The sequence below is a fragment of the Halichondria panicea genome, chromosome 10, assembly GCF_963675165.1.
Source record: "Halichondria panicea chromosome 10, odHalPani1.1, whole genome shotgun sequence".
Classification (NCBI taxonomy): Eukaryota; Metazoa; Porifera; class Demospongiae; order Suberitida; family Halichondriidae; genus Halichondria; species Halichondria panicea.
In genome coordinates, this window is record NC_087386.1 from 3,967,789 (window position 1) to 3,986,088 (window position 18,300).

The following is an 18,300-nucleotide window of genomic DNA, read 5'->3' on the forward strand; positions in this document are numbered from 1 at the left end:
TAATGTATTGTTTGGGTGCGAAAGGCAAAACTCACAATGCAATTATAGTATCTAAACGCCAATACTCACCACTTCTTCCTTGACCTCAGTGTCAGCGGCGTCGGTGATGGCCTTGTGCAGCTTGACTGAAAGGAGTACAATACTTAAATCATCACATTTGTCAAAGTACGTGAGCTGTACCTGGTGAGAAAAACCAAAGACTAGATTCACTGACTAGCTTCTTCTCCCAGAGATCAGTGGGTGTGGGTGTAACAATCTCCTCCTGATGGTACATTATAAAACGAGCATGTACATTTGTACATGTATAATACAGACACGTCAAGAGTATACCACCTACAATACCTATATGTCGGATCTATAGTTACCGTAATTTTATATTCGAATGAATGGACGCTGGGTACTAATAGAAGCCGGTATCGTTTACAAACCCGGGTCATTAACACTTGCAAATTAGGCCTGGAATTTGTTGAAATTTATACTAGTCTACAAAATAAAATACAAGAATGACCATACGTATGTACGACATAACGTATATACATTATTATAATGCCAACATGATTGTAGACACACGAACCAGAAGCATTGCGCAATGTGTGAAAGTGAGATAATTTTTCAACAGGAATTTGATGAAGAGTGTACATGTATTTCAATCGATTATAACCTTGTCCCACCTGCTTTGGTATGAGTGTCTGCACAGCGTGTATGATGAGACGGACAATGGCTGGTGAGAGAGTGAGAGAGATAGGATCCACTGTTGCTTGGATATTCATGGCTGGCTTGTCCACTGGTCCAGTCAGCAGTAGAGACATCGAGCACGGGAGGAGCACCTGTATATACATACATATACGTGCAGTATCAAAAATTGGGCCAATGTAGTAATAAGACACTTTATTATAGCTATCAGCCATGAACGCATGCATATGGAAAGCACCGTAAGCAATTGTTAATTCATCTCCCACTCCCACTCCAGCTCGCAATACTGTATGTGCTAGAAATATACATGTATGCGCGGCACTAATTTATTCGAGTAGCTATCATGTCATAAAATTTTGTAGTGCACAATTAACAGACGAAATCACGACGTACATGTATACAGTAAGTTAATCGCACATTTATAGACAGGAGTGCATGGGTATAGCGTAATGTTTTCAGAATCTTAAAATTGGCCAAAACACATAAGCTTAGTATATCTAACATACTGCTAAGCACATGTACAGTGAGCTGTAATCAACACATACCCAAGAAGTGGTGTTGTCCAGGTCAAAGAAGCTGCTGGTGGCTATCCCTAAGTCAGCCACACTCAGGTCCACGAACTTGGACGTCTCAGTCAGTTGCATATTGACGTCAGTGGACAGCTGGAGGTAAAAGCAGATACAGCATATAATTATGAAAAGTAGAAGGTATGCACTATACAGCTATACACTGTAGCTACTTGAAGCCAGAATCCAAACAGGAGTACACATACATGTACACTGTAAAACTAATCATGAACTGGGTGTCTGAAACTGCTCACTTTGAGTGTAAGAGCTTGAGGTTGTGGTGTGTCAACGTTCTCAATGAGGGCCACTCGAAGGTCCTTAATTGATGCATTTATTTTCATTTTAGGCAAAGGAGCAGCTTTTTTCTTCTTCTTAGTCAACACAGTGTCTTGCTTGACTAGTTTAGGTTTGGTGTCTTCAGTGAGAGTTTTTTCTAAGTCAGTGTTCTCTGGGTCTTTAGTTGAGTCCTTAGTTGAGTCCTTCTTGTTCTTGTTTGGGTCAAATGCAGCAGTGAAGTAGTCTGCCATTGTCTTCATGAACTCCACATCACTCAGAATTAGCAGCTTCTGAGCCTTGAAGATGACTACAGGACACATTAAGGGAGCATTAAATCTACGTAAGCACATGCAGGTGCATGTATTTTGCAAAGTGAATAACAGACGCGCAACAAAAGCTATCAGGATCACACAATATGCGAGAAAAATGTCTTGGGTGGTGTATCAAAGATAGGTCTTTACTAAATTCTCCCATTGGTACATTGCTTGGTACATGTACATGTATATCGACTCACTAATATGTTGCTCGTTCCTGAGGAAGTACTGAAGGCTGACCACTGGGTGCTCAATCTGTCCAGTGTAGGCCTTGAGTGGGTTGCTCGTGTAGTGCTGGATAACACGGTTCCTGCAGTGATCAAACAATTACAAACCTAAATGGTGGCATACTATATGAAACTACATGTATACGCATGTACAATGTACATTTCATTCTACATGTATATATATAACTTCAATCTGCATGTAAATACCAGATTACTAAAAAAAATCTGAACCAAACAATTGAAGGTCAGAGGAGTACAAAAATGTAAATGCCATGCATGCATGAATGCACAAACACATCCCTATATACCCGGTTATCTTGTCTTGTTTCCCATTCTGCATGTCACAGAGAGCAATGTCTTTCATAGATGCCTTCAGATTCACTTCATTGTTGGAAGACATATTGACACTCGCTTCCATGGTAACAAGTTGCAGCGAGGCAAGAGCATAGTCTTCCAACTCTGAGAAGCTTTGGGACACTACATCACTGGAACTCTGCAATAAGGTACACCGCTTTATTAGTGAAGTACTCTTGAACATACCTGTACGTAAAATGCTGCAATATGGCTACATCATAACATGTAGGTGAAAATAGTTTGTAGACCTAATATTATTCATCCCCCATACCAGTTTGGGTTCATCTCTGAAGAGTTTTATCTCAAACCCGGTGAGAGAGGAGAGTACCCTAAGGAACTCAAAGGCCTCAGTCTCAGAATCTGCTCGAGAAATGTCTGCTGACTCAGTACTCTCAGACTGAGCTGGTAAATTACCACTGGACACACTGTCTGCCTCGGTCACAGGTTGAGCTAATGGGAGAAATACACGTATAAGTAGATAGCACACAGTACATGTATGATGGGGTGCCACTGAATTAAACTACAGTGTTAAGAATACAAGAGCCGCGTGCAAACAAGTAATACATGTATGTCCCAGGCTAGGTGGTACACATTTAAATTGCTATCAATAGCAAATTTAAATGCTTCGAAAAAAATCTCTATTTGAACAATTGTTCAAATAGAGAAGTCTGATGACACTTCAGCTTTAATTCTCGACTGTACATGTACGCTGATGAGGTTAATATGTTACTTACGATGAGGCAGTAAATCAGACACTTGATCACCGAGGCTCATTCCAAATGAAAAGAACTCCTTTATGTCATCAGAGCCGAGGTATATCTATGCACATGTGTGTCATGTACATGTAAGACTATTACAAGAAGCGTATATATTGCATGTAAAAGTATGAACTATAATGAGCAGCAACGGCTAACAGCGTTTATCATACATGCACACAGTAGTTATAACTTTATACATATACTCACATGGGTATAAAGAAGTTTCACCTAGAGCTAACAAGCAGTTCAACTGGTACTATATGCGTGTACGTATTAGATACATGTATTTCCGTAACTAAATATTAATTGTTTAAGGTATATATACCCACTAGCTGACCTTGAGATCATTCATGTTCAGGTTGATGTTGATGGTGGGTATCTTAGTGTACCAGGGACACAGGTTACGCTCCACTGCAAGGAGGAGGTCAAATGGTTGGAGGAGCGTGCGCTCGGCCAGCACCGGACAACCCACCATCACACTGGGATCCAATAAGACTCTGCAGGAAGTGGATGAAATCACAAATTATATACGTATGTACATTGTATACATGTACGCGTACAGGCGAGTCATGATTCTGCATGTGCATGGTCGTCAAGGCATGAATACAAATACATTGTAGGTGTACACATTTCTTGTAAGGAAAAAATACCTGGATATCTTGAATGACGAGAGAGTAAAGCCGTAAGCATCCACCCCCACATTATCAGCCGGGGCTAAAAGTGTGTTCTGAATGGACAATGAACCCAGATCCACCATGAGTCCTTGAGTGGCCTCCTGACTGGTGGGAACTATCAGCACTGGTGCTTGCACCTTCACGTCCACCATGAGGAACTTGTCTTGAGCCTGCAACAAGCACACGGGCATTTGTGCATGCATTAATCACACATAGTACTATAGAGAAGGAGCATACTGTAAAGAAGCTTCACAAGGGAATATCAATGCGAATAAATGACAACTGCTTACCCATAATATGGCCACCTTAAGGTAAGTATAACATTGAGAACATGCACATACGTACAAAAAAGTGACAGCGTATTGGTCTCCTAAACATACTAAATGCACATCTCAACACATGTTAATGTTAGACTTGACATTAATATCATTGCCTTACAGCAGTAGTGACTGCAGTGGCTCCGTCCTGAGCGGTCTTGGAGGCAGTCTCTAGCATAGCCTTGTCTATTCCCAGTCGCTGGACAAACATCTGCAACAGACAATTATATATGTAACTAAAATTTCTTCCCACGTACATGCACGTACACGTAAATGTATATAGCATACTCTAAATACTGCATCCACTTGACTATAAATACACGCACTTCATGTATACCGTAACTGGGCTTTAAAAATTCTGGCGAAAAATGTCCAAATCCATCCCTAAATATCTTGCATACATTTTAGTAGAAGTGGGATTGCACATTACGTGTATCATTGCTCATCCTTACCACTGTACTGATAACAAAGGGCACAGGGATGTAGAGCTGTATTTGAGAGACGTTGGCTTGGAGCTTGCCCAAAGGTGAGAGGGGATGTGCGTTTTCTTGGATGTAGATAGTCAGTTGGAGCGAAGAGACAATTCCGCTCTCGTCCACTATGGAGACAACCTGGGAGTAGGCCCCAGGGGGTGTTGACAAGTCCACCACACTCAGACCAGTTGCACTGAGAGTGGAAGAAGTACCACTTCGTACCACTTAGTATCAACAATACGAATACACACTGTAGGTGCTCTTCATTTATGTTACAAGACATGCAATCATAAGAATCAGTACTCATTCAATCATTGGTGGTGGATAATCAGATGTTTTCTCACCTTCCAGAGACCAGAACTTTACTCTTGAGCACATCAACCTTGGTACACAAACCTACAAGAACAGAGAGATCGAATCAATCCCATGAGCACTGTGAAATTTACACATGCACTATTACTGTACATACCCGTTATTCCAGCTTGTAGTAGTGGTCCATCATTTGTGGTGAGGTTGAAGGTCACAGAGGCTAGTTTGGCATCCACCCTCACTTCAGTCACATCCTCGTATGTGTGGAACCGCTTCAGTTTGGAATCTATGAGTGGGGATACGTACACGTATGGTGAACATGTACATGTAGCAAGCATTCGGGAATCAAGAAAAATAGAAGGAATGAGAATGCCAGGCTAACACCAGGTGTGCTTTCTTCATGCATATATACATGTACGTACACATTAATTTGTACAGTAAAAATACAGACTGTACATGTATATTTTATGTAATGCTCAGAAAAACTTGCGAGCTTGTTAACAGCAATAAATGTAATGAATCTCTATTAACTACATGTATGACTACGTACTTGCTCTAGTTCTTGATCTCTGTCGTCCAATAACTGAGAGAGTGTCTCTCTTCGGCCTAGAGAAGGTGGTGGTGAATCGAGGACGAGTAGGAATATCTTCAACTGGCTTGGGGGGCGTGGCCACCACCTCCGATATCCTGGAGGCTGCCACACCCAGTTTAATCAGGGCATGGATATCCTCCTCGTGCAAATGGAGCTAGAAGGAAAATGCAATATTCATTAAGATTTCAAAAAGGCAGAACCCAATAGAAAGAAAAGAACAGGTCACTACAATACAGTTGGCTGATTTTCGAAGGAAATATTTGCATTGAGACCATACACATTAGGAAATAAATGCCAGCTGAGGTCATGCATACACTGTACATGTACATGTTTTTTTTCCAAGTCAGAAAATGCACAAAGCACACAAAAATTTAAAGTGAAGGAATATTAATCCCGTACACGTGTGACACATGTTAAAAGTTAATTAGAGAGTTGGGTTGAGTCCTGACTCAACATTTTGCACATGCTCTCAACACTGTACAGTGTACATGTAGGTACCCTATTAACCTAAGATTTATTGAGCAAATGGAACCTAAGACACGTTTCTGACATAAATGCAGTGCATGTACGTACCTTAATGGCCTCTAGACTGAGGCTGATATCCACATTAGGGAATGCTCTGTTGGGAAGACTGACGTTCCGAGTGATGTTGGCTGTGAGTTGTACGGGCTCTAGGAGAACACTTTGGGACTCCTCATAGTCACACCGCTCCCTGTCCCCGATTGTACACTCAGTCATTGCAGAATGGGACCTCCTGGGAAAAGAGGGGGCGGGTTGGTTGATACATAATAAGCACCAAGTCTCCTTTGCGTGAACGTGTAGTAATTAATACTTATAGATAGTAGAGACTCTACAATTATTAGATCCCATTTGAGTGTATTTAGCAGGGAACTATGAGCTATAGTACCGGTACTATAGATTGCTCTAGAGTATTTTTTGGCTTTGTTCGAGAGTAGTAGGAGCCGCTCGTTTCTTGGGTAGACCAATGGTACATACGCAGCTATATAGTAATTACATGCACATTGACACATGCAGCCTCTGTTAATAAAAGCACCGCGTACGCTGATGCCTCGGTATAGAGGCATCACGGTGCAACTTTTTTCTCTTTTCTTATACAGCTACGTATACTAATAGCTAGCATTCTATACTATTATTACAGAGCTACCTACTAGGTAGTATGGCTAAGTTATATCAACAGATTACCCACTAGTCTGAAGAGACTGCAATGGCCTTCAAAGTGAGCAAAAATTAATCTAGCTATAACTCGACGAAGCTTATTTTGCAAATCCACAAATAGAAATGTTATACTAGAAGCCTACATGTATATAGAAGCTTTTACTTGCATTTATTATAGTGAGCAGTTGTAGCTAGCAGCCTAGACACACACACACACACACACACACACACATGCACTACTCGCTTGCGCATGCGACAACTGAAACATAATTATTATGCTTACCCCACCTCCCCCTATACACACAAAGTGACGCTGTATGATTGTCGTGATTTGGGCAGTGGATGTGTTCAGAGTGCCTTGCGTCCACATCGGGGTCAGAGTTTACATGTGGGTGGTGTGTGATTAGAGAAAGCTGGAGCTAGATGTATGAAAGTGCTGGGATTCTAGCTTTGGCTTCTTCCTTTGGCTTTGTTCGAGAGTAGTATAGGAGCCGCTCGTTTGCTGGGCTTGTTTGCTGCAAATATTCTAGCTTAGATGTCTTCCTTTCGCTTTGTGAGAGTAGTACAAGCCGCTCGTTTCTTGGAAAGTGTTGTTTACTGCAAAACTGGGGGAGGAGCTGGATGTTTCCGTTTTGTGGGTGGAGCTAGGTCCAGGACTATAATTTAATAAACTGAGGTGGAGGAACAGGGTTGACTTGAATAGAGACCACAGATTTAGTAGAGACACAGAGATGCCAACTTTAGATATTATAGTTTTCAAAAGAAATGATGCAGTTGCTAGGTCGGCTAAGCTAGTGCATTTCTAGTAGCCAATAGGTTTTGGGATCTAAATCAGTTAGAACATGTGCATATAACTTATACAATACAACATTTACTGAAAAAGTAATAATAATGACTCAATCGCTACATTTATGGGTGTATCGACTCGTCTACATGTACATGTACATGTATGTGGGTACAGTACACGTACATTACATAATTATATTAGATGAGACTTTATGAGTATCAAATGATATGTACCTTCAGTTCACAGTTTGTAAAACTAAAAACCACGAGACCAACGTACCTGAATATTTGAACACTTGTTGTCTGTATTTGCATGCAGTCGAGTACTGTCTGAGCCCCTAACAGAGTGAGGGTCTCCATTGTAGCGTCACTGCTAATGGACCCACGACGAGCTTCATGACCATGCTTCAGACTGTAGGGAAGCACAATTACGTACTATGCTCTACAGCTCACTTCGAAGTTTGGGACAAGTGGTAAATTGCAAAAAGTGACATAAGTTTAACAGTTTACACAAGTACAATCATAGCGCCACTCTATCAAAGGTCTAGCTTACACAGTTGTATGTAAACCGTTACACTTATCCCAAGTAGTTTTTTGCCATTTGCTAAAGCACAGCATGCATGTAGATTTTACTACAAACTAGGGGCTCAACATAACAGATCTGTTAACAACATTTAAATAGCAAGCTTGGACGAATACGGTCAGGCACTGCACATTCCAAAGTTACACACTATAATAAACAATATAAAAGCACACAATCCAAAACAGTCAAGTTGCAAATAATTATTATTATGTTCTATTACATGCATGAACCACTGTAGTGGTCCAAGAGAACTTGAATAATTGCTAAAATTTTTAACTCACTGATTGGATATTCTGAACTCCCCGAGGTCGATGAAGATACTGCCTTGTCTGGTCTCTGTGGTGAAGGGCAGCTCCAACACAGGGGCATGCAGGGTGAGGTCCAACTTCAGTCTGTGAGCCGTCTTGGTGCTTTCTATGATCGCATTGGCCTAGGTACAAATGTGCATGTTGGCATAATAATGTGATAGTTCAGAATTTAGTTAAACGATAACCTTATATTTTTTGGTGCCAAAAATTGGGTGTTGGGACAGAGGTTAAGGTTCACACAGCTAGTACATTTACAACTGCCGTAAAAAGCTACACGTAGCATTTTGTACGTAGATGTATGTTTAATGTTCCATAAAACTCACAAGTACACATTATACTTGCAGGCTACAGATGTTCGTAGCCGGTAATGTACATGTAATGTACGTAAAGGTCTGCTTAACAACACGAAAACTAGCTTACAGTGACAGAAGCAGTTTCAGCAGTTGCCTTGGCAGCACTAGTGTAGGAAGATTTGTTAATCTCCAGTTGCTTCACGAACTCCAGCACATTGCTCATGAAGGTTGCGTTAAAGCTGACGTTAACCCTGTTGACCTCTGCCTTGAGGGAGGTGTCCACCCAGTCCAGGTCATGGGGGATTCTCTTGTTGGCCGCCAGATTGTACTGGACCACCTGGGACGAGCATGGAAGGGGTCAAGTATTATATTATTATACATACAATGTCATGTATTACATGCAGGTAACATTATGTACATGTACATGTAAGTATAATTATAGCTACACACATTTGAAACTGTATAATTATACGTACACTTTGCACACATCAGTCCAGTCTTAAGACGCGGTATGACTTAGGACTGTTTGTTATTGTATAGTACGTATACATTAGCAAAGCGTATAGAGGTAGTGGTGCCATAAAGTATACTGTGAGGGACATTTGTAGAGGCACTAGTACATACATTTAGTAAGACGAAGCTTCTCTCTTTGTCAGTTTTGGATATGATAGTGGTGACATTCGAAGCAATTGAAGCATCCTTCACTGTGAGGTCCTTAATACTACATGTACATGTATATTGACATTGGTTATAACGAGTAAGCAATAATTTTAATTGTTACATTTATAGTACATTATGTACATAAACACGTGCATACGGACCACTGTAAGTGTATGTGTGTGTATGCAAGTGGAAGTGAAAGAGTACGTATAATCACACACCTTGCCACAATGGTGACTGTTTCTGGTTGAGCCGAACCTTTCAAAGAGAATCCTGCACAGTACAAACAAAGCAGGATTACCTGGTTAGCTTCAATACCGTATATAGTGCTAGAAATTAATGTGTATCACATACTAGGTTAGAGGCTCTTACAATCCCCCTTAAAATCGCATCGTTTAATCGAGGAAATACATACTATATAGCGCGAAATTTTTGAGGGGCTTAATTTTCGCGGATTTTGTGGGTTAGCAATCCTAAACGAAAATTAAGTCCACGAAAATTGTTCTTTAATTAGAATTATCTGCTATAACGTGCTAAGATTTAAAGGCGTGGCTTCCGGTAAGCAGTCATTCCGCGAACATTGTGCAACGAAATACTTTTAGAGGCCATTCCATGAAATATAAGTGCCTCGAAAATGTTGCGCTATACAGTAATTATAATGCTCGCATAGCACTATGGTAGTAGATGCATGCATGGCTACGCTATACAGATCGATACATATGTACATGTACGTGTATATGACAGGTCTGAATAATAAAATATTATGCAATAACAGCATGACATTTACATACAGCACAACCATGTTAGTGGGTGGATGTCAGTGATACCTGTGAGTCCAGCATCAAGGAACTCGCTGTCGTCCTGTACTAACACAATATCAACCCCCTCAAACTGCACATCGAAATGGAATTCCTTAGTGATGGGCTTCTCGAAGTCATTCAGATTGACTACACCTGCAAAGGGGAATAGAACAATTCCTTGCCTGACATGTCACATGGATCGCTCAGTTTATTAGCGGTGAAGTTAGAGCACTTTACTAACAGTGTCAAAATCGGTACATGTACATTGTACATTCATCGTAATGCAGTCATACGTAGTTAGATTGACATCAACCAGGAATAATTATTGAAAATGCTAGCAAGAATGTTTATGTTATAAGAGGTGCAATGTCTCACCTGTAACAAGAGTGGGGAGGGTCTCTGATGATTCATCGATGGTCTCCAATCCCAAAGAACTGTTCGGTTCATCAGAAGAGCTGAGGCTGCATTTACAACACACACAACTCACACAATTACATCAGGCCAGACAATTACATTATACACATAGATACGAACATGATCTCAGTTACATAGCAGGGTTTCATCTAGTGGGGGGGGCGGGGGGGAAGCTTCCCCCAAATTTAAAATCCTGAATGAAACCCTGCATAGGCGTGTGTTACTACTAGTACCTGTTGAGGACTGGTTCTAGAGTGTTGAAGTACTCGATAATGGTCTTGATAGTGGAGCGGTGCAGTGTCAGCTTGACCAGTGAGAGCTGCGCTGACACGGAGTTTTGCAGCCCAGTGTACTTGGCAGCAAAGTCAGTACCAGCAAGGGTCACCTGAATAGAAATTATTGAAGCGATAAGTAATCTAAGCAGACACTCACACAAAATTATGGTTTTAAAATTGCCAACCTTTACCCACTGCGGTTTAGGCTTCAATTTCTAAAGCTGTCAAGGTTATAGGCGAGTGATAGAAGTCATATACAGTCCATTTTTAATACACAGTCATATAACCTCGAGGCATGATTCAGTATGAAATTGTCGTGACATAAAACACACAATTATAAAACACATAATTATAGCATGATAATTAATCCTCGTGTTTTATGAGATACACAGGCAACTCGCCCTCGTGGCTTGTGGCTGTATATCGGTCTCGTGCTATATCTATGAGTATTGCACTCACTGTTACAAATCTTGCTGATACGAAGTTTCCATCATGGAGACATTTAGTCTTCAACAAGTAGGTGGGGCTACAGGTGCCGTCTGGACAGGGAGAAAAGCAGTACAGGTCATAATTTGTCATGATGATACACTGATTGAAATTCTGAAGTATATGTACATACTGTACACGTAAACATGGTACAAGTACATGAATTGGGAAGGGGGGCTTTTACAGTGTAGGCAACTCCTCCCTGTTCCCGCAAGAAAAGATCTCATCTCTCGTTAATTAAGTACATACTGTACATGCATGTATACTACTCATATTTTACCTGTTGTGATGTGGTCTAGGATGGCTACCTCTTTCATGGTGATGCTACCCTGTGTGTCCCACTTCCTATCCACCACATCTGCCTGTATGTCACTGATGAGGATGTCCAGCAGGGGAGACTGGCTACTCACACCCTTCTTACCCTTCTGCGTGGTCTGAGACAACTTGACTGCAACCTACACAATTCATATACGTAAATTGGCTGTGCATGCCGAGAATTGTGCTCATGCACAGATACATACATTTATAACCGGGTAGAACATAGCCGAGTTTTAGTACTGCATGCTGTGTATGCATGAGCACTTGGAAAGCACATACATGTGTAGTATTACATGTATACAACGCGGAATTACATGACTGTTAGTTTGGATATATAATTTTATACACACTGTACATCGTTGCACATGTACCTTGTTGACGATCAGCTTGATGGAGACGTCTTTGAACACATTCCTGGACTGGTCTTGATCCTCACTGCATGAAATACTGACATTTTATTCATGCAGTGCAGGACACTGTAAATATAGTGACACGCACACGCACACGCGAAAATCTTGGCCCACCATTCCCGCTAAGTACCCACCGTCCTCTCACCTTGAGAGTTGAAGGGAATTGATTGAGGTGAGTGAGGGTGTAATGGAGCACTCAGCCTCCTCCTCATATTCCTCGTCCCCAAAGCTAGACACGGACATCAGAGACACAGTGTCCATCTCCACCAGTTGTGCTGCATTGTCCAGCACTGGCCTTGACACTGGCTTTGACTGCATGCACAAGATAGAGGGAGCAAGTAGCAACAAATCAGCTTATACATGTATAAGAGTGAAGTGGACTTGACGACTGCACATTACATTGGCATTAAACCATACATAAAGAGAAAATGCACACTACGTGGCACGTATATACGTACTTACTCCTGGAAATGAAGTTTGTATATTATATTATGAAACAATCGAACTACTCACTGGCAGTTCATTATATTCCACACCCTTGTTGACCAGCGATGGAGGCATCTTCTGAGAAGCAAGAGTCTGAAGGGAAATACGATGAATCTAGTAAGTACTGACTGGCACTGGGTGAGTACTAAGTGAACATGAAAAGTGTATCTCAAAAAAAAACATTCCAATGCTTGTAGAAATTCTGCTAGTGTACGCACACAGTATTATTAATGCATACACAATGTCAACTTGGTATCAGTGACCATGTGTAGTACTATGTACCCATTACATGTACATGTACATTGATGCTCTTTCACAGCGTCAGAGTACAAAAGCTAATAAATTACTATACTCTATGAAGTGCAGTGTACTCTATACAGCATTGTTTGCAAGAACCTTGACAAGTGTAGCAACTTGGGTGTCTGAGAGGTTGATCTCAAAACCAGGAATGGTCCCCTCCACCCTCATGGTGGCCAGGAGGGCATCGTCAGTGATCATACTCTTGAGCAGCTGAATCTCAAACCCAGTGGGCGCGATGATATGGAGGGGAGAGGACCCACTGGCCATGGCACCACGCCAGTCCTCTCCTATATACAATGTACAGTTAAAGGTAAAAGCAAAATTATAGGCAGTACATACAGTCATGCAAACAGAGAGAGGGCTGCATGTACATTTATTTCATCTTGTACGTAATGTAAATGAGCCGAAACAACCAGAATGTGTTATTTACAATACATGTACAGTACGTATGCATGTACGTATGTATCTACATGTAGCTAGATGGACAGGTACAAGTACATGTACACATACTTGTGACATTGCATAAACAGCTGACCTGGTTCGGCGACCAGCACTTGCATCCCAGCAAGCTTCACAGTAAACTTGTCATAATATTCACTGAAGTCACCAGCAGTATCAGACAATTTCTGTACACATGAGATATTACATGATCATAATTTAGCTAACAGTTTTATACTTGACTTGAACTACCCGAATAAGAGAGTACATTCAAGTGTGCGTAATCATACATTTTTTCTCACCTTAGGTAGCTGCTTAGGGTCCTTAGTGGTCCCGAACACTCTCAGCTCTCCCAGATCCACGACAACCAAGTGAGACTGCTTTGAGTAGGTGCCTCCCTCAGGCATTATGAGGTAAGGGGAGTGCAGTCGGATGTCCAGGTCCAATTGTTTCCGGTTCTGAAGAGCATCCTGGAGACCAGCGGTCGTCTGGATTTTGAGCTGTTCCCACGACGCCGACGCTGCATTCGTTAACCTACAGTGTGGTGAGTAAGAGTAAATGGAGTGGCTATAAGCTAACACTTGTTGACAGCAGGTATACCAATTGTATTAACTGTCTGTGTGTGTGCTGCTTGCTGCTCTACATGTACGTATAACACCACATTTGGCCTATGTACTTGATGGTCGGTCATATAATTATACGCATTTGTAGCAAATCAATGTTCGCATGTACATAATTATACATACTTACTCTTGGAAATGAAGATGATTTGGTGGTTTAAACATTTCGATGAGCCCATCTACAGTAGCCTGCAAGTTTGTAAGAGCTTTCAATGAAAAGACGGGCATACTATAAGTGCATAATAGAATCACCGTCAGTTCTTCATAATTATAGTCCGAGGTTGTGCATGCACATAAATATTGCAGCTAACAAACATACAATTAAATTGCTTAAGGTACAGCCCATGCACGCGCTACTAACAAAGTCATAGGTGATCTGCAGTGGTTTAAGGACAGCGTTGACAGTAATATCCATCTCAGGCCTATCGAGAGGTTTGATCTCAAGCGCCAAATTGACCAGTGTTGCATCAGTGTCTTTCGAAACCAATTTGGAGGTAATCATGGTGGTACGGTTGTTACCATTGGGCACACCCTCCATCTCCAGTGTGCCCACAGAGGCTCGCACACTGAATAAGGAAAAGTGGGATATTTAAAAAACTTGAAATGATTAACTACTACAGCTAAACTTTAAACTTTAGTGTTAGTCTTTTTGGCTATACAATAATAAAAACTACCTAACAGACTCTGAGCTGGGCCTGTTAAGCACATCAACATTGATCCTCTCAGTCACCAGTGTGCCAATTTTCCTGGGAATAAGATACCATATTAAAAGCAGAAAATATTAATCATTATAACATTGATACATGTATAATGTACATGTATAATGTGATTTTGAAAGCCTGGCAAGAATCCATATAGTACGTGTACACACCACTATACAGTGCAGCTACAATGATCACTAATAAAAGGCAAGTATGTATGTACATGTACTGAGATTCTTCATATAATGAGAACCAGACCCACACAGTACACCAACAGTGCACAACCCACATTCCCACAGATGTGATACAGATGTATACACTAGCTGTATACAGTAGACTCTCGTTAATCCGGTCACCCTTGGGACCATGCAGCTTGGCCGGAATAGCGAGGTGGCTGCATCTCAGGAAATAGCCGCGGCTTAAAACGACTTTACCTCGAATCTAATTTCTACTTTTGCGGTTCTTGTCTCGAGGATAATGTAGGATAATGAATCATTCTGTTCTCTATTTAAGTGTAATTCAATTTTATTTGCTAAACCACACCCAAAACGTCATATCCGGTCGTAATATACGTATAAAATTACATTGAAAACCTTGTTTGGGACAGACAGCACTGGCCGGTAAACGGAATAGCGAGATGGCCGTACTTCAGGTCGAGTTTTGTGCAGAAAACATATAGCTAGCATTCCGTGCCAAACCAAATGGCCGGTATATCGAGGTGGCCGCATTTCAGAGAGCCGGAATAGCGAGAGTCTACTGTATACATAAAGCAAAGTTTCCCTAATCCTGTATTTTGTCGGCCAAATCATTATGGCAAACATACATTTAATTATAAAGGAAATGAAAATACAATCTATATTCACGAACAAACAAATACAACCACACAGTGAGTGGGTATAGTGGCTCTGTAGACAGGATGGCTGGGTGAAAGACTAACCAACCAACCACTCACAGTGGGCACATACAGGATGTATATGGGAGGATGTATGTGGTCAGTCTGTATGAAGGAGCTGAGAGTATAAATGCAGTAGTTTGTTAGACTGTGCTCAGACTAAAAAGGTCAGAATAAATAAAAAGGAACACCAACAGATCAAGCAGAATGACTGACAGCTGGTGGTTGGTGGTTGCACTGCTAAGTGTTACAATTGTAAAAGGTGCGTTCACAAGTTGAGCTACTATGTTAGTGACTACCTGTACTTACCTACCAAGGCCGACTAAGAGTTTGAGTTACCCGAGTATGTTGGATAGGCATAGACTGGGAAGCAAGTTATCACTAGTATGGACTCTCAATGCATGCAGATAAATATATCCATATCCATAGTAAAGCATTGCAAAAACAAAAAAAAAGTAACGCAAAGGTAAATTAATGCTAGCTGTCCACTATAATTACATATATATACACATAATTATAGGAACTAACTATGATCAGCAACACAGCCTCACACTGACAAACCTCACTGAGACTGGCTTCAACCAAACCACACACACCAAATCGGTCAAGCTAACCTGGTCTGTTCATACACCTCTACTTGAACGATTCGCATCGTATCGTGTAAAATGTTCTAATGCGATTGAAGGACAACAAAATCGCCATTGGAAACGGATATACGACCCAGCACAACAAGAAACTACCCTTTATGGACTAGTACCAACCACACAGTACATATGCTGTGTGGAGCTGTATCTAAACCATGAGATTAGAGCAGATTCGTGCAATACAATTAAACTACATGTAACATCTCCAGATGATGCTAGCACAACTATTGAAACAAGCGATGTCACGCCCACTGTCTCTACTGAGCATGCTCAGATGGAACTTCAGGGCTCTACATTGTACACAGAGGAGGAAGTGGCTGGGTTGTATGTGGTGATAGTCCTACTGTGTGTGTTACTGGCAGTGTGTGTGCTGGGATGGCTCGTCACAGTGTTTGTAACATGTTGGAAGATTGACAGACACAAGTCGAGGTGAGTCAATCGGTGATTAGTTATGCATACATACAGTTTGTGTATATATACTATGGGAAAACAAACTGGAAAATGATACAGTCATAGAAAGTACTCAAAAACAAAAGTAACATCTAAAACCTATAAATCTCTCGATGTAACACCAACACAGGCTGTAGTTTACTATGGCTAGGCTACATGTAAGCATATATATTCACCTGTATTTGTTTAGGCTCACTTTCTTAGTGATAATGAAGTACTAAGTGGTTGCTAGAGTCAACACTACAGCCCACCCACCAACTGACAGATAAAAGTACTGAGTAGGAGGTACTGAGTGGGTACAGTAGCAGATGCATGTGGTCAAGCCTTTAAACACACTCACTCTATGGGAACCTTACAAAAATATGAATTTTTGCATGAAAGTACAGTCATGTGACATGTCTCATAATTATACTGGAGGGGCTTCCTGCTGCCTATGCTGGCCCACTATGCTGGCCCACTTAAATAACATCCTTTGCTTGGTCTATTCTGACTGACACATGCACAACAATTTAACAGTATTTTATTACTGCAGGCAAGTTGAACCAGAGTTAGAGATCAACGCGCACAACCACATACATAACCCTCTCTACACGTCCGACTACGTCCCCAACACTGTGCTCACCGGTCACCATGGAAACGCTCAAAGCAACACAACACACGAGTACGACTACGTGCGTGTGAGGGAACCACTGTCTATAAGTGTGAGAAACACTAGGAATGGAGATACAGTAGTGAACAACCACTCATTGCAAGACCGGACCAGACAGATGACCACTCAACTGTCGATACGGAATGACTCTGTGATACCACTGCACTATGAAACAATGGCTAGCTACGGGAACAGAATAGCTTATACAGTTGACAATAATAGTAGTGCCAGCTCACCTTAAGCAAGGCCACATGCACAAGGTCACATGCACACAACACATGCCTATTTATATGTACATGTTATGTATGCACTCTCTGTCTTGCTGTACTTGTTGAATTTAAATGATGATCTTTACCTACTTAAAAAATTAGATCAAAAATAGACTCAATCAGGTACGTATGTATACGTAGCACTGGTCATTTGCAAGCATGAAATGCATCATACAGCCCACCAATACGCTGCACTCACTGTTTCTGGCCGTAGAGCTCAAGCTTGAGAGTGCTGAACATCACATGGATCTCATGGGCCACATACTGAGGGGGGGGGGTAGTAGCACTGAATTAATGCATGAGTAGGATTACAGAATGGTCCTCCTACCGAGTAAAATTTATGTCAACGCCTTCAAAGTTTTTTTAATTCGCCCGTGGTGTACGTTACAGCTAGTACCACTTAATTTGCACTGTCATCAAAAGCTGTACAATTATACATGTAGGGCTTTAGAGACACTCACATCTTTGGGGTATTCGATGTACTCCTCATCTGGAGAGTAGCCGATGGCCTGGTACAGCTCTTGTCTGTCTTTTTCGTCTTTCTCATCCTCAGCTGATACTGAAAGAAGGTATGATGCTTTCCTTACATTAATTTTTTGCCTGTATTTTTCCTCCTATATTATGTCAATTCTACATGTACATGTAAAAGATTGGTGTTATGATACAAACAACTTTTACCTGCTTTTCTTAGACTTCTCCTACCGTAACAAATTCACGAGACCTCGAAACAAACGTTCACACTTACCTGACTACATACATGTACAGTTGTACAACGTTCCTGTCATTGAT

At 41.3% G+C, this 18,300-nt stretch overlaps 2 protein-coding genes across 2 annotated transcripts in view; one reads left to right on the forward strand and one right to left on the reverse strand.

Annotated features, from left to right (window-relative positions):
• LOC135342954 (intermembrane lipid transfer protein VPS13C-like) overlaps positions 1-18,300 on the reverse strand; it is a 40,047-nt gene that overhangs the window by 13,553 nt on the left and 8,194 nt on the right. The window contains exons 18-55 of the mRNA XM_064539846.1: positions 17,973-18,070; positions 17,711-17,775; positions 14,581-14,652; positions 14,268-14,472; positions 14,037-14,095; positions 13,589-13,820; positions 13,384-13,474; positions 12,945-13,135; positions 12,576-12,641; positions 12,208-12,374; positions 12,024-12,087; positions 11,615-11,789; positions 11,308-11,387; positions 10,807-10,958; positions 10,535-10,620; positions 10,187-10,312; positions 9,581-9,632; positions 9,324-9,420; positions 8,827-9,036; positions 8,380-8,528; positions 7,796-7,927; positions 6,127-6,307; positions 5,512-5,707; positions 5,122-5,247; positions 4,997-5,048; positions 4,632-4,845; positions 4,301-4,390; positions 3,839-4,032; positions 3,526-3,685; positions 3,165-3,249; positions 2,702-2,880; positions 2,385-2,569; positions 2,050-2,159; positions 1,514-1,842; positions 1,239-1,355; positions 672-827; positions 181-262; positions 70-125 (exon numbers count right to left, since the gene is read on the reverse strand). Of these exons, the coding sequence (XP_064395916.1) occupies positions 70-125; positions 181-262; positions 672-827; positions 1,239-1,355; positions 1,514-1,842; positions 2,050-2,159; positions 2,385-2,569; positions 2,702-2,880; positions 3,165-3,249; positions 3,526-3,685; positions 3,839-4,032; positions 4,301-4,390; positions 4,632-4,845; positions 4,997-5,048; positions 5,122-5,247; positions 5,512-5,707; positions 6,127-6,307; positions 7,796-7,927; positions 8,380-8,528; positions 8,827-9,036; positions 9,324-9,420; positions 9,581-9,632; positions 10,187-10,312; positions 10,535-10,620; positions 10,807-10,958; positions 11,308-11,387; positions 11,615-11,789; positions 12,024-12,087; positions 12,208-12,374; positions 12,576-12,641; positions 12,945-13,135; positions 13,384-13,474; positions 13,589-13,820; positions 14,037-14,095; positions 14,268-14,472; positions 14,581-14,652; positions 17,711-17,775; positions 17,973-18,070 (5,081 nt within the window). The remainder of the gene's footprint in view (positions 1-69; positions 126-180; positions 263-671; positions 828-1,238; positions 1,356-1,513; positions 1,843-2,049; positions 2,160-2,384; positions 2,570-2,701; positions 2,881-3,164; positions 3,250-3,525; positions 3,686-3,838; positions 4,033-4,300; positions 4,391-4,631; positions 4,846-4,996; positions 5,049-5,121; positions 5,248-5,511; positions 5,708-6,126; positions 6,308-7,795; positions 7,928-8,379; positions 8,529-8,826; positions 9,037-9,323; positions 9,421-9,580; positions 9,633-10,186; positions 10,313-10,534; positions 10,621-10,806; positions 10,959-11,307; positions 11,388-11,614; positions 11,790-12,023; positions 12,088-12,207; positions 12,375-12,575; positions 12,642-12,944; positions 13,136-13,383; positions 13,475-13,588; positions 13,821-14,036; positions 14,096-14,267; positions 14,473-14,580; positions 14,653-17,710; positions 17,776-17,972; positions 18,071-18,300) is intronic.
• LOC135342969 (uncharacterized) lies at positions 15,595-17,607 on the forward strand. The gene is made up of 3 exons (XM_064539864.1): positions 15,595-15,761; positions 16,020-16,572; positions 17,126-17,607. Exons 1-3 carry the CDS (start codon positions 15,707-15,709, stop codon positions 17,481-17,483), a joined length of 966 nt encoding a protein of 321 aa, XP_064395934.1. The 5' UTR covers positions 15,595-15,706; the 3' UTR covers positions 17,484-17,607.